General features: G+C 42.2%; 1 protein-coding gene across 5 annotated transcripts; it reads left to right on the top strand.

Annotated features, from left to right (window-relative positions):
* Positions 1 to 507: 507 nt before the first annotated feature.
* Positions 508 to 22880, top strand: LOC112225620 (cyclic AMP-responsive element-binding protein 1). Of its 5 annotated transcripts, none has more exons than XM_024389729.2 (8): positions 508 to 643; positions 14469 to 14563; positions 17447 to 17593; positions 17838 to 17938; positions 18028 to 18176; positions 18390 to 18572; positions 18791 to 18947; positions 19178 to 22880. In XM_024389729.2, exons 2-8 carry the CDS (start codon positions 14477 to 14479, stop codon positions 19320 to 19322), a joined length of 969 nt encoding a protein of 322 aa, XP_024245497.1. In that variant the 5' UTR covers positions 508 to 643; positions 14469 to 14476; the 3' UTR covers positions 19323 to 22880. The 5 variants fall into 5 exon arrangements, with proteins under 5 accessions (XP_024245497.1, XP_024245496.1, XP_024245495.1 ...); XM_024389728.2 differs by having other exon boundaries at positions 17426 to 17593; XM_024389727.2 differs by having other exon boundaries at positions 17423 to 17593.

Genomic DNA, 22880 nt, shown 5'->3' with positions numbered 1-22880 from the left:
TGTCTTTCTTTTGTTTTTCATTGAATGTTAGTGGTAATTAAACAAAATGTATTTAGAATTTATCCTTATTAATGTTCCAGAAATAGTTTAACCAGCTCCATGTATTCTTAAATAGAAAAAAGTAGCGGTACCTGTGCTCCAGGTACCACTACACCCCTGTTCCTACACTGTCAATGGTAGCAATTATTAGTCTTGTTTTTTACATTTTGTTTAGTTGAGATCAATAATAAATACAAACCACAGGTAGCCACATCCCAACAATTGTACTTGGCGGGTGCCAACTAGTAGCTACAGAGTAAACTCCCGAAATGTAAAAAAATAAATAAATAAAAAAGATATGCTACATTATAACCGAAAGAATACAATTTGGACAGCGTTTGCGTGCAACGTGTCTAGCCTAAATGTTCGTTTTCCGCTCACTTTCGGGATCACTTCGGTTAACTCCGTCAGCCATTCGGCTTGTTCCGCTTATCATTCGGTTGTTCTCGATTGTGCCGCTGACGATTTGATTTTCCTCCCTCTCGTTCTCTGTTGTTGTTCTCCGTGACGCGACGGAGGTGTAGCCTGACGCGGTCTCTTACGTGTCGGCCTGAATAAAAGTGGAGCTCCGAGGGCCCGGGAGTGACGGAGGGAGTCTGTATCGGTAAGAGAAGACTAGTGTCCGGGAGGAAGAGAGACAAGGCGCGTCCCAAATAACATATAACCTGTCCGGGTTCGGCCCGGAGGGACAAAGAGATCATGGCGGCGGGCTTGTTACAGGCAGTCATGCAGACATGGAGGGAGGGGAGGCTGCTGCGGCGGCGAGTAGCCTGGAAAAAGACAGGGAATGAGGAGTAGGCTAGCCCGCCAGCAGGATCGAGTGGGACGTTGCTTGTTTGGACTGCATATTATGTGATGCGATTTTACAAGCAAATTCGCCCTGTCATGAAATCATAGTCTGTCCCTATAAAGATTGAAGGCTAATTTGCGCGTATTTGGTCTTGCCCAGCAGCCTAGCCTGTAGAATAGCAATGAAAAGGTAGCTGTCTAGATTGCATGTAGCCTACAAAATGTAGGGGTTAAACCAAACTCGACTGCTATATAATGTTTGTTACGAAAAATCAGGGTATTCTTGAACTTCAATTCTTAAAGTGCAAGATTATGTATCGGCTCCATAATATGAAATTATGACATTTTTGTATTTTTGGTTTTGTCCTCTAGTTAAATCAACTATTTTGGGGGGGGAGGAGCGTTGTTGCTTGCCTTGTCTAAAATAAATTAACCTAGATACGAGCCCAGATTTGGATGTGGTTTATGTGTCTAAATGCCTGGGTCGCTACAATATGTCCCTACAATAATATGGCCCGTCATACTAGTCTATTTGTTTCTAGTCGTGTTGTTTGCCAAAACAATCTTAAGCAAGTGTAGTCTAGTCGAAACCTCAAACACAGGCCACTGGTTTTTTTTGCAGGCCCATTTTGGATATTTACTTATTATACAGAATTATATTGTTTCATATTGCTCCCAAAAGTTGACCTAAATGATCTTGAACTAAAGGTAAAACCAATGGTAACCTATGTATGTATTGTATGTCACACAGAGGCGTCGGACCCACTCTCCATGTGGCTCTCTGCCTTGTCACTGAGTTTAGCCTATTTTCTAATCTACTGATTGCTAGTGATGTGCAGTTCGTGGACGGTTCGTTCTTCATGAACCACTTTTTCCTGACTTGAGAGATATGCTTCGTTTTTCAGAGTGACTCGTTCGTTTTAGTCGTTCGTTTGACCTGCTGGCCGCATTGAATTGAACAGCACAATTACGCGCTCCTCCGGCTCAGTCAATTATGTATATAAACCCAGGATTGCTGATGCTATGTGTTGGCCATTGAGAGGCCAAGCATGGGGTAGCTGCAGTCCAATATGGCGGCCGGAGTGGGTGTATGAAAAACAAATCATCTAATTGGGCAGATTTGTTGCCACTTCTGACCGTTTTGCATGACTGATTGGGCTGCGCGACGAGACGATAGGCAGGCGACCAGTGCTGTATCGACGTGCCATTTTACTTGAAGTGATTCCTGCAGCCTTCAAAATATTTATATAACTATGCAAGTAGTTAAGGGACAAATTCTTATTTTCAATGACAGCCTAACCCGAACGACGCTGGGCCAATTGTGCGCCACCCTATGGTTGTGATACAGCCTGGATTCGAACCAAGGTCTGTAGTGGCGCCTCTACCACTGAGATGCCGTGCCTTTGACTGCTCCTCCACTCGGGAGCCATGCCTGCTGGGTATCAAGGTTGTGTTGCTGCCGGTTGCTAACTTGGTCATATTTTTTTTCCTCTCGCGTGATTTTACTTCAAGCGTGATAGCAGCCTACACAAGAAATAACTAATACTGATAACCGTGTAGATGTCACGTTGATACATAGTCTACTATCAATGGAAAGGTCATGAGGCGGCAGGTAGCCTAGTGGTTTGAGTGTTGGGCCAGTAACCGTAAGGTTGCTGGATCAAATCCACAAGCTGACAAGGTAAAAATGTGTCGTTCTGATAGGAAGGGGCAGTATATCGTATTTTATTATATACCAGTATTTATGCAGGGACCGATTTGGGTATTTACTTTACCTTCTATACCGGTATTTGAATGTTTGCTTTGTTAAATGTGAGACGCCATGTGCAATGTCCATTTTTATAGTTTACTTCGCAACTTAAGTCATCTCTCTTTCTCTCTGCGCCACTTTCAACACAGACCTAGCCACGCCCCCTGTCACTCAAGGAGCGCATTTGATGTTCCTCAACCGAAGACGAGACTCTAGCGTTCAGTCTGCATGGTAGTGATGGGCATTCCGGCTCTTTTCAGTGAGTCGGCTCAGCTCACCCAAAAGAGCCCGCTCTTTTGCTCCCAAACGGCTCTTTAGAAAAAAATGTTTTGTATTTTTTTCAAGTAAAAACAGTTTGCCATAGTTTGACTATGATTGGTGTTAAAATAATTATAATCAAATTATTAAATTAAATCATACTCTACCTTAACCACAATGTATTTAGTTAGAAATGCATTGGTTTGTTATGAAAAATAATGCTATTAAACATTTGCATTTAAAGTATAACTTTTTAATGTATATAAAAAAGTGCATATGAATCTAACCATTCAAATCGAATACAATCTGAACAACATGATAATAGAATATTGCACCATATCAAAGAAAAAATAAATCATGTGCAGAACTGCAGCATCCCACTGAAAACATTAGACTGGTCCTTCTTCTCTTTCTTCTTTACTGCCATGTTATAACCAGCAGCACACAGCAATGCTGACCAGATTTTTCTTTTACGAGAGATTCACTTTCGAGGGGCTGATGCGGTTTCTTCTCTCAGTAGTTATTTGTCCCGTTTTCGAGAAGACCCTCTCAGAGGGAACGGATGTGGCCACTATGCAGAGTCTCCCTGTCATGACTTTAGTAATCCATGGGTAGACAGAGGCTTTGTTCTTTCACCAGCTCAGAGGATCTGGCTCCTCCAAATAGGATCGGACCTCCATTATGGCATCTACTGAGGGATTCCTTCAAGCTGCATCCCCAGTTGCTCTCTCGTCAAACAGCAGACGTTTGTGGCACTACTGCTGGTGCTTCTGCCCCATCTGATCCCTCTTCTTCCTGTTGCCCTGGTGCCTGAGCCAGCTGACTGCTGGGGCTGTCCCTCCCTGCTGCTGAGGTTATTCTTTGAAGAGCCTCATCAATCGCTCTGGCATCACTGAAGGCTAGCTTCTTAAACCTGGGGTCAAGTGCAGTGGTTTCTGATGGCACATGATTATATTTCATTGTGTGGAACTTTCTGTCCATTGATGAACATAGGGTGTCCATCAACTCTGTCACATGTCCTATGGTTACATTTGCTTCTCTCTGGCGGCTGGCTGTGATTGGCTGCAGACCCTTACACAGGAGTATCATTTTTGAGGCTGTCACATAGCTGGAAAGAGAGAACAGTAACTTATTAGTTCAGGTTCATGTTTTGTCTACTGATTCTACATTCTCATCTACTGCTCATATACATATATAATACTAGATTAAATAATGATGTAGTAATAGCTGCTTACTGTACCACTTCACTGATCTCCACAGTGACCTGCTCAAAAGGTTCCAGGACTCTGCACACCTCCTCCACCACCTCCCATTCCTCTTGGGTCAGAGCATCAACAGGTGCAATGGCCAGGGTAGACATGATAGCATCCTTTGACTCAAGAAACTGCTTCAACTTATAAAATGTTGAATTCAACCTTGTGGATCTTGTTAAGGCCTCAGCTCAGGCATCCCCATCTGGTGTTGTGTAGACTTTAGTTTTTCAGCACCTACTGTGCTCCTGTGGAAGTATTCCACAGCTGCTTTCACTTTGTCCACAGTGGGCTTCATCACCTTCAGAGCATCTCTTACAATCAGGTTGATTGTGTGGGCAAGACATGGATGATGGGTCCATTTAAAAATGTTCATAGCTTTGGTTATGTTCGCTGCATTGTCGCTAACACAACAGACCCCTTTTCCATCTACTTGCCATTCTCTGGCCACTCTCAACAGTTCCTCTGCCAAGTTCTCTGAGGTGTGTCTGACGCTGAACTCAAAGCAGTCCAGAAGACAGCTAGACATCGAAAAATCTTCAATGAAGTGACATGTAACTGACATGTAAGTAGTGGTTACCCCTTGATGTCCAGCAGTCAGTGGTAAGGCAAACTGCAGTAGCTTTTTGTACTCTTTCCTGCGCTGAAGCCTGTGTGCTCTCGTACAGTTGTGGAATAAGTGATTTTAAAAGGGTTTTCCTGCTTGGAATTGTGTACTTTGGATTTAGACTATTGCTATAATTTCTGAAACCTCTGTCCTCTACGATCGAAAATGGCTGGAAATCGGTGGCAATCATTTTAGCCAATGCCGTATCAATTTGGCCTTGTTTTGCTACAGACATAGGCTTTGGCATAAACTGGTCCATGTTTTGGCAAATTCTACACTGTGCTCTAACATTGTCTACATTTTTAAAATGCATCCAAATGCTACTGTGCTTCCGACTCATTTTCCAGCTGTTTTTTTTCACAGCTGTCCTTTCTCGCCTCAGCTGCTAAGTGTGTGACTGTGAGTGAGTTTGCTTGGCCCTCCCTTGCCCATCTTTGGTTCATTGGTTGACACTAGGTGTCTGATTGACAGGAACAACAGGTGAGGCTGTTAGTCTGAGCAGACAGTCAGAACAGATGTGTGTGAGCTTGAGCATTTAAGCCTATATTTTATTTATTTTTTCGTTCTTTAAATTAGTTAATTCTATGAATTTAAATCTTTTGATTATTCATATCTTAATTTTGTAATAATTTAATAAATAGATTCGGCTCTTCTGATATGCGAGCCGGCTCTCAACATTCATCTTCAAGAGCCGGCTCTTAGAGCCGACTCGTTCTCGAACAACCCATCATGGTCAATGCAGCACATGCAACAGTGTTGATGACAGCAATGCTGTTTTCTCTTTGCTTCTTAATATAAATCCACTAGCGTTCTATAGTGACACTATTAGTTTGTGTTTCTTACATCAGCAAACAGCTAGTTTGTCTTTTCTTAGCACGTTGCCCTAAATCTTGTGAGACGCTAATTGTTTGCCGCTAATGGTAATAGCTAGCTAGCTAATACATGTACTGAGTCAGAGCAAACGTAGCTATTTAATACAGCATGATAATACCAGTGATGGTGTAGACCTAATCTGTATGTTGTTTGTGCAACAGTATCTTAAATCAAAGAGGAATATGCAAAGCAAGAATAGGTTAGCTACATGAAGTAGCTAAGAGAAAACATGCAATGTCGCCAAAGCTTATAGGGTCCCCTAGGAAACACTAATCAACACTTTAGTTCCTACCCTGTCACAGTAACTCTTCCCTGGCATTTGAATTCGTTGTCATCTCAAACAACACTGTATTCAAAGTGCCCACTATTATATTCTAAATATAGAATTAGAATAGTCATTCTATTTCCATGATTCCAACAGTTTTGCTCTAATTCGCAAGTCAAATCGCAATTGCAACATTTGGTTAAAAAGAAGTCCTAGATGATTTGCCCATATCGTGCAGCCCTACGTGGCAGTGTGCAGCCCTACGTGGCAGTGTGGAAATGACCTCAAATGAGCAGTGGTGTAAAGTACTTAAGTAAAAATACTTTCAAGTACTAACGTAATTTTATTTTTTGGTATCTGTGCTTTACTTTACTATTTTTTTTATTTTTGACAACTTTTACTTTTACTTTCCTACATTCCTAAAGAAAATAGTGCACTTTTTACTCCATACATTTTCCCTGACACCTAAAAGTATTCCGTTACATTTTGAATGCTTAGACGGACAGGTCAATTCACGCACTTGTCAAGAGGACATCCCTGGTCATCTACTGACTCTGATCTGATGGAATCACTAAACACAAATGCTTTGTTTGTCAATTATGTCTGAGTGTTGGAGAATGTCGCTGGCTATCCTTAAATAAAAAACAAGAAAATTGTGGCCATTTGGTTAGCTTAATGTAAGGAATTGGAAATTATTTTACTTTTGATACTTAAGTACATTTAAAAACAAAAACTTTTGAACTTTTACTCAAATAGGATTTTACTGGGTGACTTTCACTGGAGTCATTTTCTATTAAGGTATCTTTACTTTTACTCAAGTATGAAAATTTGATATTTTTTCCACCACTGCAATTGAGTGCAGGAAATGAAGAAATTATAAAGGTGTTGAATTGAACAGTATAAAACCATCAGAATGGAGAAAGCCCCATTGAAATCACTTAGAATGTATGTGTTGCCACCCTAGGATCACTCACTACTCATAAAGCACCCTAGGATCACTCACTACTCATAAAGCACCCTAGGATCACTCACTACTCATAAAGCACCCTAGGATCACTCACTACTCATAAAGCACCCTAGGATCACTCACTACTCATAAAGCACCCTAGGATCGCTCACTACTCATAAAGCACCCTGGGATCACTCACTACTCATAAAGCACCCTAGGATCGCTCACTACTCATAAAGCACCCTGGGATCGCTCACTACTCATAAAGCAAATGTAGAAATGTATTATTCAAAAACTAAAAATACCGCCCAATTTAAATTAAAAATACTGTGATATCTTTTGGCCATATCGCCCGGCCCTACGTTCTGCCCGAACAAGGCAGTTAACCCCACTGTTCCCCGGGAGGCCGTCGTTGTAAATAAGAATTTGTTCTTAACTGACTTAACTTGCCTAGTTAAATAATAAATGAATGACAACAACACAGGGGGGGACAGAGCCCTTCTCTCCAACTTAACAAGCTGTCCAACAAGGCATGGGAAGTCTACCTAGTAGCCGATATCAGGGTGACAGTCACAGTAAGCACACTCATACAACGCATGAAGCAACAGTACACCCATCATCAATACAGTCACAGTAAGCACACTCATACAACGCATGAAGCAACAGTACACCCATCATCAATACTTTTAATCCAAAATAAACAATCATCAGTTTTCTAACTGAAAATGTACCATTATTTGTGTAAAACTAGCAGTTATATTCGACTAAGACTCATCCTCTGGCTTCAAAACAGAAGTCCAAACTTGTGCAGTATAATAGCTCAATGTACGGTAGTTGTGCAGTAAAAAAACACAGCTCAATCAAAACCGTCTAAACTATAGCAGGGCGCTTTCAAAATACCCACTCGCCCATACTCCGGTCGCCATATTGTGATGCCACTACCACAGATTGACCAATAAACCAGATATTTCACCAGAGTAAAACATTTGAAGCATACAGCTGGCGTTTCCACTCACTTCCAAATATGGCCAGCAGTGGGAGAAGATGGAGCGAGATGGATTTTGGCCGACATTCTGCTAATTTTCTTATTGATGAAACGTTTGATCTCCATACAGTTTCCAAAACTAGAATGTGTAACAGAAAGAGTGGACTGCGTTTTGTAGACTTTACCCTTTGCCAAAGTTTCTGAAAATTGCGTTTAGAAGGAATGAAGGGTGAATTGAGTTATTGCACACGCACTTCACAGCTATAACGGAAATATACAAATAAATGATACAACCAATAGGATCTCACTAGCTTGTGTTTGGCCCAACCCACCTCCTTGCTTGTTCTGCCCAATATGATTAATTTCCTCCCATTGGAAACGACAGGCTCTGGTCTATCTTGGGTTAGTTGTAAAAATCTTTACCTCTACCTCTTCACGGGTCAGCCATATTTGCACTCCTCCTAGATGGATTAGCTGACGATGTTGGGAAAACCATGTGCGCGCTTCAATAGGGCAGAAGTCTGTGAGTTGTTGTCATTCCGGATGGCCAGGTAGCTACCAACAATTACAAGGAACTGTCATGTGAGGAATCGTAAGTGACCAGTTTCATCTTGTTCTTGATAACATGTCTTGTTTAGAGGTGTTTTCACTGATTTCATGTTAATGCTAATATGGCTACAATTTGCTATAACAATCACAGCAGGTGCTCATTGTGCAAGTTTATTTATGTTTTCAATAAACATTGGATGCAAAATCTAGTTTACATGTTGTCAACAATCTAAGCCGACCACAGTCTGTTTTGCCCAATAGTTGCGCACACCTCAGTTTTGTTGCTAAACAACCAACCCGTCTATAGGAATACATGGAATTCTACACTTTCAGTTAAATGTTTTGAGGACAAAGTTACGGTGCATTCGGAAATGATTCAGACCCCTTCCCCTTTTCCACATTTTGTTACGTTACAGCCTTACTCTAAAATGGATTAAATACGTTTTTCTTCAATCTACACACAATACCCCATAATGACAAAGCAAAAACAGGTTTTTAGAAATGTTTGCAAAAAACAGAAATACCTTATTTACATAAGTATTCAGACCGTTTGCTATGAAACTCCAAATTTAGCTCAGGTGCATCCTGTTTACATTGATCATCCTTGTTTCTACAACTTGATTGGAGTCCACCTGTGGTAAATTCAAATGATTTGGAAAGGCAAACACCTGTCTATATAAGGTGCCACAGTGCATGTCAGAGCAAAAACCAAGCCATGAGGTTGAAGGAATTGTCCGGACGGAGGCCACTCCTCAGTAAAAGGCATATGACAGCCGCTTGTAGTTTGCCAAAAGACTCTGACTATGAGAAACAACATTCTCTGGTCTGATGAAACCAAGACTGGAGGAAACCTGGTACCGTCCCTACTGTGAAGCATGGTGGTGGCAGCATCATGCTGTGGGGATGTTTTTTAGTGGCAGGGGACTGGGAGACTAACACCATCATTTACAAACAAAGCATGTGCTTAGTGAGTCCTCCAGATCAGAGGCAGTAGGGATGACCAGGGAGGTTCTCTTGATAAGTGTGTGAATTAGACAATTATCCTGTCCTGCAAAGCATTCAAAATGTAACGACTACTTTTGGGTGTCAGGGAAAATGTATGAGTAAAAAGTAGATTATTTTCTTTAGGAATGTAGTGAAGTAAAAGTTGTAAAAAATATCAATAGTAAAGTACAAATACCCCCAAAAAACGACATAAGTAGTACTTTAAAGTATTTTTACATAATTACTTTACACCACTGGTGCCAAGCATGTAGAATCATACTCAAGAAGACTCGAGGCTGTAATCGCTGCAAAAAGTGCTTCAACAAAGTACTGAGTGAAGGGTCTGAATACTTATGTAAATGTAATATTTCCGTTTTATTTGTTATAAATTCTGCGAGGGGAAAGAAGAAAAAAAACAGTTTTTGCGTGGTCATTATGGGGTGTTGTGTGTAGATTGACGAGGGTGGGAAAAAACTATTTAATCCATTTTAGAATGAGGCTGTAACGTAACCACGTGGAAAAAGGTCAAGGGGTCTGAATACTTTCCAAATGAACTTGAAGTATTTTTGTTGTTGTTGTAGAGGAGACAGTAACATTAGTCATATAAGATGTTTTTAGAAATATGCATTAAGGTGTCTATAATAGAATACATCTGGCAAAAATGAATGTAGACATTTCTATAGTTTCCCAAATATTTTTTACAATGGTGTGGGAGAGCCAAGATGGAGGCATGGTGGCTTCAACACAATGGTGTGGGAGAGCCAAGATGGAGGCATGGTGGCTTCAACACAATGGTGTGGGAGAGCCAAGATGGAGGCATGGTGGCTTCAACACAATGGTGTGGGAGAGCCAAGCTGGAGGCTTGGTGGCTTCAACACAATGGTGTGGGAGAGCCAAGATGGAGGCATTGTGGCTTCAACACAATGGTGGGGGAGTGCCAAGCTGGAGGCATGGTGGCTTCAACACAATGGTGGGGTAGTTCCAATATGGAGGCATTGTGGCTTCAACACAGCACCCCTAAATAGTAATCTAGTGTGTATATTTAAATCATTGGGCTCAGCATCTGCTCTGACCACCAACTGTCTGTCATGTGCGCGCAAAGAAATAGATCATGCTGCAGGCAGCATAGAGAGGGAAAATGCATGAGCTGATAAATGATCACACAGTGCAAGAGTGAATGCAGTCAATTGATTATTGAATGTTGTCAATGGACACAGCTTTGTTGAACCAAAACATGCATAGCCTGCCTCTGCTCAACACTCAAACTCGAATGAATCGTTGGGTGGCTGCTGCAGTTCGCAAATGATAGCTTATTTGGCAAATCTCTCTCCTGGGGCAGTCAAAAAATGGCATTCCGTTCATAATCTATTCCGGTGGCGGACGCACCTAGACTTCGTTTCAAATGTCTAAAAAAATAACCTTATTTGTATGCTTATCAATCACAGTTTCACTCACAGTTTTATACGTTTCACTCACAGATGTCAGATCGCATAAAGATGAGAGCTCCAATATGGTGAACGAGAGGCTTGAGGAATCATGATTCTTTTGAGTTTTTAGTTCATCGTTCACCGATAGGGGATCCAGCGTGTTCTGGGCATTACTGAATCAAATTAACCAAATAAGTCGAAATATTAGTTATTTTGACTGAAAGAGTCTAAAAGAACCAAGTCAATAAAAAGAGCCGTACTTCCCATCACTACTGAATGTGCCCTTTCGAGAGGATCACTTTTTGTCAAGTCCCCTTTTCAATTGTGTTGCATTATGGGGATAAAAATTGTCTGACTTGCGCCTACATATCTTCTAGCAGGTTGGCATTTTTCATCATGAATCTTGTTCTGGAGCCAGCTCAGCAGTGGTCACTAGCTAGCACAGCCACAAAGTCATCAAATCTGATTTTAAGCCTAACTTTAACCACACTACTAACCCTAATGCCTAACCTTAAATTAAGACCAAAAAGCACATTTTTGTTTTCATACATTTAGCAATATAGCAATTTTTACAAAATAGCAATTTTTTACTTTTCAGCTGGCCTACTTGATTTACAAGGCAGAGTGAGTGACTTTGGCTGTTTCTCTTCCTGTGTCTGTACCTGGCACCTCTTCCATTACCTTTCTTTACCACTGAAGAGGAGGGCTTGTGGCTGCTGGCCCTCTCTCCACAACCAGACTTCCATGTCTAACAGCCAGCCAACGCTCACTGGCAATAGGTGGATTTCCAACATGGAATTCTCTGACAGAACTAGCTCTGTTGGGATGGCAAACCAGACTGGCAGCACAACAAGTCACAACACATCAGTCGTGTCGTGTGTGGTGAATCATTTCTCTGACTAGTCTGGAGACATGGCATGTTGACAAGACAGTGGTAGAGAAGGGGGAAAAGGGTTTTGGAAAGCAGGGGAAGAAACGGCCTGTAGGGGACAAAGCCAATGCATGACATGTTGATTATTAGGTTTCTCGCAGTGTGCATGCCTGCCAAGTATCTGAGTCGGTCAGACTCGTGGAGTCGAGCAGCAGCTTGCCTATTGGTGAACATTTTGAAGCCTAAAAGTTCAGAAAAGGAAGAAATTGGGATGCATAAATAATGGCACACTATGTTTGACCAGAGCCCTATGATCCTTATGGGGCCCTGGTCAAAAGTAGTGCACTGTATAGGGGATAGGGTGTAATTTCAGATGTGGCCATTAGGTGGATCTATAGGTCTTCTGCTGAACAAGGTGCCCCAGAGGACTGGGGGAAATGTCAGCTGCCCAGACACACACACTGCAGGGAGGAAAGTGACACAATGAAATGAATGACTTCTCCAGGGAGCGTGTGTGTGTGCGTGTGTGTGTGTGAGAGATGTAGAGGTCTTCACAGGTCCAACAAGTTGAACCCGTTTTGAAATCGACCTGTGTCTTTCCCACCCGGACCCAATATGCATATTTTGTTGTTGTATATATAGACATGTTCTGAATGGACCCGAGGACAACTAGACCCGTTCCATATAGACCTGGTTAGATCCAGAACCATTCCAATCCAATCTTTCCTGACTGCATCAATCTGGGAAAAGTTAGATAAGCTAGCTAGATAGCTAGGAGGGAGGAAAGCAGTAGAAAAGTTAGATAAGCTAGCTAGATAGCTAGGAGGGAGGAAAGCAGTAGAAAAGTTAGATAAGCTAGCTAGATAGCTAGGAGGGAGGGAAGCAGTAGAAAAGTAATTTGTTTTAGGATAACTGAGGCTGCATGCACTTTCTCATCCTACAGTTACAAACAACAACAACTCCATTCAGAATATTAAGTAGCAGCCTACCTGTTGGCTCTTGGTCGTTGTAGCCTGTCCTTCTCCTTTAACATGGTGCGAGGCTCTATGGCTGTAGCCTATTGCTGCTTTGATGACCTATGATTGGCCAATAACAACAACAAGCTACACGCGCCACTCTCATGAAAAGCAAAGAGCAGTAGCATAAATTATACCATTGTTCTCTTTCTCTGTCTACTGAAGCAGTCACATTTGGATCTATATTGGTACATCCGAACAAGTCATTTGAAATCACACATACCCGAGACCCATGACAATCACATCAGACCCAGGCCCGTGACATTATTTAGAATTCTTGATCCGAACCCTCTCGGGTATAGGTGGATCTGCGAAGACCTGTAGTGTGATGCGCTCATGTGTTTATAACCCAGAAATTGTCCACTTCCTCACTCCACTACAGTGTTGGTCTCTAAGGTATTCCTCAGCCAGAATGGAAGGTTTTTGTAATCATGGCGTCAGTTTTCCAGTGGTTGTCTCAGGACATTCCTAAAATAAATGACATTGTCAAAGGGTTGCCCTAACTCCCTCACTTACACATACTGTATATTTACAGTATATACACTGAGTGTACAAAACATGAAGCACAACTTCCTGATATATATACATATATATATATATATATACATATATATCCCTGTGTCGAAAGCATTCCACAGGGATGCTGGCCCATGTTGTGTCAAGTTGCCTGGATGTAATTTGGGTGGGAGACAGTTCGTGACACACACATGGGCAACAGCTGAGCGTGAAAAACCCAGCAGCATATACCGTTTAAAGGTACTTCAAAATCCTGTATCTTGCCCATTCACCCTCTGAATGGCACACACATGCACAATCCATGTCTCTATTGTCTCAAGACGTAACACTCTTTTATTTAATCTGTCTCCTCCCCTTCATCTACACTGATTTGAAGTGGATTTAACAAGTGACCTCAACAAGGGATCATAGCTTTCACCTGGTCAGTCTGTGTCATGGGAAAAGCATCTTAATGTTTTTTTATAAACTGTGTGGGTCGAGCCCTGAATGCTGATTGGCTGTCCGTCATTGAATATATCAGATCATATACCTTGGGTATGAGACAACATTTATTTGTACTGCTCTGGTAACCAGTTTATAATAGCAATAAGGCACTTCAGGGTTTGTGGTATATGACCAATATATCATGGCTAAGGGCTGTATCCAGGCCCTCTGCGTTGCGTCTTGATTAAGAACAGCCCGTAGTCATGGTATATTGGCCATATACCACACCCCCAGGCCTTATTGCTTAAGTATACTCAGTGTCGAAGACTATGATGAAGCTCAGGAAAAGCTTTGAGTGCTGTCTGTGACGGTGTCATATTAACCTTCACTCGACCTCTCAGTCACATCTGTGAGAAGTGGCTTCGCCCTGCTGTACTTCACAGAAGGTACAAGCTATCATGTTGACATTTAAGTGACACAAGTCATATACAACTCTGTCAGTTATAAACAGACTCATTATACACGTCTTATTTCAGTTATTAGCTACTTTATTCATAAAAACTGTAAGGACATCTGTGGTCGTAGTTTTATATGGATGTGTACAAACAAACACTTGGCTAACAGACAGAGAGAAGCTTTCCACTGACTGATGAACTCTACAGGAAGATTAATGACATGCATTTATCACAATGTGATATTACATGATAATACCAATTAACTATCAATTGTGTTGAAGTCTTCAGAATATTTACTTGTAGAAAATACTACTAAGCAGTAAGGCTACTACCATTTTGTCAATAAAAACCAGCTGAAAGGATCATTAGCATTACTGTGATTTTTCTCCTTGTTGATCATAAGATATGCATCAGAAAGTCTTCTGTAACCCTCTTGTACTCCGCTCCCCTTTTCCCCAACAGCTAAGTCGATGACCATGGAGTCGGCAGCAGAGGTTCAGCAGGGAGGAGACACAGCCGTGTCAGAGACAGACAGCCAACAGATCGCCCACTCACAGGTTAGTACCCTGCCACATACTGGTACAGCACCTCATCACTACTACCACTCACAGGTTAGTACCCTGCCACATACTGGTACAGCACCTCATCACTACTACCACTCACAGGTTAGTACCCTGCCACATACTGGTACAGCACCTCATCACTACCACCACTCACAGGTTAGTACCCTGCCACATACTGGTACAGCACCTCATCACTACTACCACTCACAGGTTAGTACCCTGCCACATACTGGTACAGCACCTCATCACTACTACCACTCACAGGTTAGTACCCTGCCACATACTGGTATAGTACCTCATCACTACTACCACTCACAGGTTAGTACCCTGCCACATACTGGTACAGCACCTCATCACTACTACCACTCACAGGTTAGTACCCTGCCACATACTGGTACAGCACCTCATCACTACTACCACTCACAGGTTAGTACCCTGCCACATACTGGTACAGCACCTCATCACTACTACCACTCACAGGTTAGTACCCTGCCACATACTGGTATAGTACCTCATCACTACTACCACTCACAGGTTAGTCTACACTGCCTCCCTGTCTCTCTACCACACACTGCTACATCTACCACATACTGGTACAGCACCTCATCACTACTACCACTCACAGGTTAGTACCCTGCCACATACTGGTACAGCACCTCATCACTACTACCACTCACAGGTTAGTACCCTGCCACATACTGGTATAGTACCTCATCACTACTACCACTCACAGGTTAGTCTACACTGCCTCCCTGTCTCTCTACCACACACTGCTACATCTACCACATACTGCTGCTACACACTACTACATACTCACTGACTGATAGGGTATGTGCTGACACTCCACACACACGGCAGAGATCTATGACTGACAGAGAGACAGTAATCAGCATGACCCTGTTGTACTAGAAATCTGGTCACCTACCAGAGGAGGCTGGTGGGAGGAGCTATAGGGGGATGGCTCATTGTAATGGCTGGAATGCAAGCAGGAGACAGTAAAATGGCCAGGTGACCAAGCCGAGACAGTAGGATGTCACAGAATATACTGTACATACTTACATCACTCACACTACCGTTCCATTCTCATACACACAAGAAATTCGTACAGTTGATGTCGGAAGTTTACATACATTTAGGTTGGTGTAATTAAAACTCGTTTTTCAACCACTCCACACATTTTTGTTAACAAACTATCGTTTTGGCAAGTCGGTTAGGACATCTACTTTGTGTATGACACAAGTCATTTTTCCAACAATTGTTTACAGACAGATTATTACACTTCACTGTATCACAATTCCAGTGGGTCAGAAGTTTACATGCACTAAGTTCACTGTGCCTTTAAACAGCTTGGAAAATTCTAGAAAATGATGTCATGGCTTTAGAAGCTTCTGATAGGCTAATTGGCTTAATTTGAGTCAATTGGAGGTGTGGCTGTATTTCAAGGCCTACCTTCAAACGCAGTACCTCTTTGCTTGACATCATGGGAAAATCTAAAGAAATCAGCCAAGACCTCAGAAAGAAAATTGTAGACCTCCACATGTCTGGTTCATCCTTGGGAGCAATTTCCAAACGCCTGAAGGTACCACATTCATCTGTACAAACAATAGTACGCAAGTATAAACACCATGGGACCACGCAGCCATCATACCGCTCAGGAAAGAGACGTGTTCTGTCTCCTAGAGATAAACGTACTTTGGTGGGAAAAGTGCAAATCAATCCCAGAACAACAGCAAAGGACCTTGTGAAGATGCTGGAGGAAACAGGTACAAACGTATCTATATCCACAGTAAAACGAGTCCTATATCGACATAACCTGAAAGGCCACTCAGCAAGGAAGAAGCCACTGCTTCAAAACCGCCATAAAAGCCAGACTACGGTTTGCAACTGCACATGGGGACAAAGATTGTACTTTTTGGAGAAATGTCCTCTGGTTTAATGAAATAAAAATAGAACTGTTTGGCCATAATGAACATCGTTATGTTTGGAGGAAAAAGGGGGAGGCTTGCAAGCCGAAGAACTCCATCCCAACCGTGAAGCACGGGGGTGGCAGCATCATGTTGTGGGGGTGCTTTGCTGCAGGAGGGACTGGTGCACTTCACAAAATAGATGGCATCATGAGGATGGAGAATTATGTGGATATATTGAAGCAATATCTCAAGACATCAGTCAGGAAGTTAAAGCTTGGTCGCAAATGGGTCTTCCAAATGGACAATGAGCCCAAGCATACTTCCAAAGTTGTGGCAATATGGCTTAAGGACAACAAAGTCAAGGTGTTGGAGTGGCCATCACAAAGCCCTGACCTCAATCCTATAGAACATTTGTGGGCAGAACTGAAAAAACGTGTGCGAGCAAGGAGTCCTACAAAACTGACTCAGTTACACCAGCTCTGTCAGGAGGAATGGGCCAAAATTCACCCAACTTATTGTAGGAAGCTTGTGGAAGGCTACCTGAAACGTTTGACACAAGTTAAACAATTTAAAGGCAATGCTACCAAATACTAATTAAGTGTATGTAAACTTCTGACCCACTGGGAATGTGATGATAGAAATAAAAGCTGAAATAAATCATTCTCTCTACTTTTATTCTGACATTTCACATTCTTAAAATAAAGTGTTGATCCTAATTGACCTAAGACAGGGGATTTTTACTAGGATTAATTGTCAGGAATTGTGAAAAACTGTGTTTAAATGTATTTGGCTAAGGTGTATTTAAACTTCTGACTTCAACTGTACCCATACAGACACAAAATTATGTATTTTATAAACGTACGTAGTATGGCCCAGAAAACCCCAAGTTTTTCCATACTAGGAGAGACTCGGGGGTTCTAGTCATAGGTGTGTCCCCCCTGGACAGCAGGATTATGTTTATGCTTTGCAGGTTTCCATGGCAGCGGGCCACGCCACGTCCAGTGGTCCTACGGTCACCCTGGTGCAGCTGCCCAACGGTCAGACGGTCCAGGTTCACGGGGTCATCCAGGCTGCTCAGCCCTCGGTCATACAGTCACCACAGGTCCAGACTGTTCAGGTGAGTAGACCTTCTCATCTAACCTTTTATTTGTAGAGGTTTGTCTCATTAAGATAAAAAAAAATACCTACAACTTTAGCTTAGATACACCAACTTTAGCTTAGATACACCAACTTTAGCTTAGATACACCAACTTTGCACCCTGGGTACAACTCTGACCACCACAACAGGACACAAGAAGAACCTACTGTGATGGAGCTAGTATTATTGCACAGCACTAACACACCTGATTGAACTGTTTCAGATCTCCAACATAGCAGAGAGTGAAGACTCCCAGGAGTCAGTGGACAGTGTGATTGACTCTCAGAAACGCAGAGAGATCCTCTCACGACGCCCCTCATACAGGTACACTTTGATGTTTGTGTGATAATGCTGCACTGTGACGACGGTTAGTGTGCGTTTTATCTAACGTCTTGACCCTCTGACCCTAACAGAAAGATCCTGAATGACTTGTCATCAGGTGACACCCCGGGGGTTCCCAGGATTGAGGAAGAGAAGTCAGAGGAGGACCTAGCGCCTGCCATCACCACGGTTACCATGCCCACATCATGCCCTATCTACCAGACCAGCAGTGGCCAGTACAGTACGTTACCTTTGACCCTTCGTTCTTTTACTCAATAATGTCACTGACAAAGAGTTTATTTACAGTAAGAGGGTAGTTTAAGCAAGATCTTTAGTTGTTTACGTTGCAACCTTTTTCACAAACTCTCTCTCTCATATCTCTCATTCTCTCTCGCATTCTCTCGCCCCCTCCCTTTCTTTCTATCTCTCCCTCCCCCTCCCTCTCCTCTCTCAGTCGCCATCACCCAAGGCGGTGCAATCCAGTTGGCCAATAACGGAACAGACGCGGTCCAGGGACTGCAGACCCTGACCATGTCTAACGCTGCGGCCGCCCAGCAGGGCACCACCATCCTGCAGTATGCCCAGACCTCGGACGGCCAGCAGATCCTGGTGCCCAGCAACCAGGTGGTAGTGCAAGGTGAGTGGTAGTGCAGACACTGGCCTTACCTCTTAACTCACAAACAGACAACGGTGTGTTTGAATGGAATCAGTTTGAGCTCATCTAAAAGAGATAATGAGTAGTTATCCTGGGTGCCAGGTCATCTGTATATCAGTAATCCATTGCAACTGCAATGTAGTAGATTTCTAACAGATGGTTCCATATTTCACCTCCTGGATCATGCCATTGTTCCCCAGCTGCGTCTGGAGATGTGCAGGCCTACCAGATCCGCACGGTCCCCAACAGCACCATCACCTCTGGGGTGGTCATGGCTTCCTCCCCTGCCCTGTCTGGCCAGGGAGGCCCAGAGGTAGAAGTTACCCGCAAGAGAGAGGTCAGACTCATGAAGAACAGGTAAGGACATACAGTCAGAGTGAGGTTCTCTTTGGTTATGCTCCACTGGGAACTCCATCTAGCCAAACATTATAAGGGCTCATACATGCTACAAGTAAAGCGCTACACCTGTCTGCATTAAGTAAAGTGTAACCAAGATCCTAGAGAGATGCTGTGTACCATCCCATACTAACTGAGCCAATAGCCGGAGGTTTCCCTGACTGTGTCTTGGTCCTTGTTGTGCCACACAGAGAGGCGGCCCGCGAGTGTCGCAGGAAGAAGAAGGAGTATGTCAAGTGTCTGGAGAACCGCGTGGCTGTGCTGGAAAACCAGAACAAAACCCTGATAGAGGAACTGAAAGCACTTAAAGACCTGTACTGCCATAAATCTGAATAGCCCCAAACTACCCCATCAGACTGCTCACCGACCTGTACAGACTCTGCCAAGCGTTTGCCCCCAGGCATGACCCCTGACATCAGAAGCAAGAGGATGTGAGAGAGAAGACAGAATGAAAATGGATTGATGGACGGGAGATCAGTGACGGACAGTGCTTTGTGGGAATTGTAGTTTTGTAGGTAAACACAACCACCCCAGCCAATACGTCCCCCAATCTCCCATCCATCCAATCTATTTTCACCATGTCTTCTCTCTCACATCCTCTTGCTTCCACTCCTTCTTCTCCCGCTCACTTGTTATCCACCTTTTCTTTTATCTTCTCTCTCAACTTGTCTCAATATTATCACATCGTGGAACACGAAAGATGAGGATTCATGTGTCAGTTGTGGATCCAGAGATAACGTGATGAAACAAAACACTAACTCTTACACTATTCAAGCTTCTTGTTTGGGGTTTGTTTACTGGGAAGTCAAGTCACAGACTTCCCACAATGTTAGTCATTTTTTTATTAACCCGAAGCCTCTTATGTAATCACTAACAATGGTTAGCCAATCAAACAAGAGGGTTAGTGTCTGACTGTCCAATAAGCTCAAGAGGAGGTCAAAACAAGGAAGTCAAGACAGCCTCTAGAACCCTGGTATTGGAGTCCGTTAGGACATGTATATGAGATTGCTTTGCACAGTAGATCAGATGAGATCAGATCATGTTGTTTTGAGTTAAACCTCCATGATCAAGATAACCCATCAACTCAGTCATCTTCCATTTCAACTGTCTTGGGTGTTTTTTTCCCTTTGTTACTTGTTGATATCTGAGATTTTATAAACTTTTGTTACACTCTAAAGATGTAGGTTGTTGCTGGGTGGCGGTGGAATTTGGATCCCATATAACTACTAAAGGAAACACATTAATATCTGCAGATAGGAACCAATTGTCAGTACACTCCACAGCCTGAAATTCACCCAAGTATATCTTGCTGGAATAGATCATTTTGTTATCTCCGGCATAGATACATACACATATTTACAGTGAGTGAATGACTGTACATGCATACATATGATTACATATGACATAATACGTTACTAGGGTTACATAGGACTTGGGATCCATCTTCCAACGTCACATACTTTGTGTTCTGTTTATGATTGGATAAAGTAGTACCATATTGTATTACATATGAGTTATTTTTCTTTTTGATATTATTACTGTACATGGAGCCTACAGCATGTGTAGATTTTGCTATGATATTTCTATTGATTTGGGAGAAAAAAATCTTATGCATAATATGAAACCAATATAGATTTACATATTTGTATCATACACTGCAGTACATAAAATGTAACCAACATACAGTACATCTATATTCCTTTAGCTTACCAGGCTTATCACAATGCCAGCTGATAAAAGGCCTTTTTTAAACTCCTCTGCTCATCTTTAGGTTTTGTTAACCTAACGTAGCAGACGTTTCTCTCTTTCTGGTCCTGACGAGAAAAAGAAACTGTCAGGAGAGGTTCTCTTCTGCACTGTTGAACCAATCCTGTAAATGTGGAGGAGGAGTTAAGATGGAGTGTCGGCTTGTTAACGTCTGAAAACGGAAGTGTCGTCACAGGCTCTCTTTCCATTCCCCCTGAAAATCAGATGCATCCGGTAGAGTCCGAACCCGCACAGAGTGCCTTTTCTAGACAGACAAGTGGACAGCCTGTTTGAAGTTATTACGGACCCACAAGATATATCACTTCAATTATTGCTCTAGGTTTCATTTGGCTGTAAATGGCTAAGAAATCAATTTGATGTTTCCTGCCACACCACTCATCTGTACAGATGACTGAGAGCCCCAAGTGGTTGTAAAATCCTCGAGTGAACGTTGTAACAGGTTTACTACAAATGTATTTTATCACAGAGGCCTGTGAAATGTATCATTTTTTAAACTTGTTATATTTTTCCTTGTAGAAAAGGCAGCAACACCATGATGCACCGAAAGCTGTTTTCTTTTTGTTAGGTAATATGTCATGTGTAACGTCACAGTACAGTAAATGCATTTATTTTAGTTTTTATTCATTGTGCTTTATGAATAAGAATTCATTTTAGACACCAGAACACTATTGTTCAGCCGGTAATATCTCAATACAAAACTTGATCTGTGGAAATAATCAGTACCAAAATCCTAGTTTGTTACTCTTTTTGTATTCAGGAGGCCGCATCGGGAATCTAAATATATTCAATCTGGGTGAACCATGAAAAACAAATCAACACATTGGAATTTCAAAAACTATCTTCAATGTGAATGCCCAGATTCATCTCACACTCATCTAACATAAAGCATTGCTTCCTTCCTGAGTTTTCAGTTTGCTGTTGGGGTGGGGATAAAGTGTAGCCTATATATGACTGATGAAGTTTGTTAATGCTTTGTATTTTTACTGTGTTTGTATGTTGAGATTAAGTCAATCCAGTGTTGCTCTTTTTTTATACATTAAAGGACTGTTTCAAATGTACTGTATTCATCACGTTATCTGAATGTTGTAAATAGGGAAGTGGGTTGGGGTGAAATGGTCACAGAAAGAAGTGTGAATCTACAATGGCACCACTGTAATTGTGTTCTTCTGTTGTGAGCAAATGGCAAAGCCATCCGTTGATTTGTATGGATAATCCCTCTTTCCTGGCCCTACAGTGCTTCACACAGACGATTTGACGTGATAAATTGCAGAGGTGATCTCTTAGCAGAGCTTTGTCAGGGTAGATTATGCATTCATGCTGAGGGAATGCAATTTGACACAAGCACACCTTGAGCCTCAGTTTTGCTGACTTTGGAAAAAACAATTATTTTATGACAGAAGAGCAGATCTGACAAGAGCAGGACCCAGTTTACCAAAAGCATCTTTTGAAAAAGTATCAATTTCACAGGCCTCTGTGATAAAATACATTGTAGTAAACCTGTTACAACATTCGCTCGAGGCTCTCAGCCCTCCGTACAGATGAGCGGTGTGGCAGGGCAGCATCAAATTGATTTCTTAGCCACTTACAGCTAAATGAAACCTAGTGCATGTTGGGAAACCAGGCCCAGGTCAATGCCTCTAACAACACAGCATGTGAGATTTGCTTGGAAAGAACATGAATTGTCATCTTGACAAAATACCAGTGAAGATGCCAATCGGTCAATTTGTTTATTTTTATTAAATTCAGTTCAAGTAGCTGAATGGAAGAATATCTATAGCTTACAGTGGTTTGATTTTTGGAGCATTTTGAGGTTCATAGAAACCTGACTTTACTTCCTGCATGAACAGCCTGTCACAGCCAAACTTTGAACAATAACCTATTTCTGAACTTTTATGCCCTGTTTGTATATTGCTAATTTTACAAGTTGTAATCTTTAAATACTGTTTATTGTACGTAATGTAATCCTGTTAGGGGAGGTTTTATTGTGTTCCAGTTGTGTATCAGTCAGTTGTATATACTGTGAACAGCATTACCTTGCTAAACACGCCACACTCAAGACAGATTTGAAAGTGCTATGTAACACTTATTGTACCGCTCTTTTGGAAACAATAAATTGCATTCAAAGTG

The sequence above is a fragment of the Oncorhynchus tshawytscha genome, linkage group LG26 (genome assembly GCF_018296145.1).
Source record: "Oncorhynchus tshawytscha isolate Ot180627B linkage group LG26, Otsh_v2.0, whole genome shotgun sequence".
Lineage (NCBI taxonomy): Eukaryota > Metazoa > Chordata > Actinopteri > Salmoniformes > Salmonidae > Oncorhynchus > Oncorhynchus tshawytscha.
This window is presented reverse-complemented; position numbering and strand designations above follow the sequence as displayed.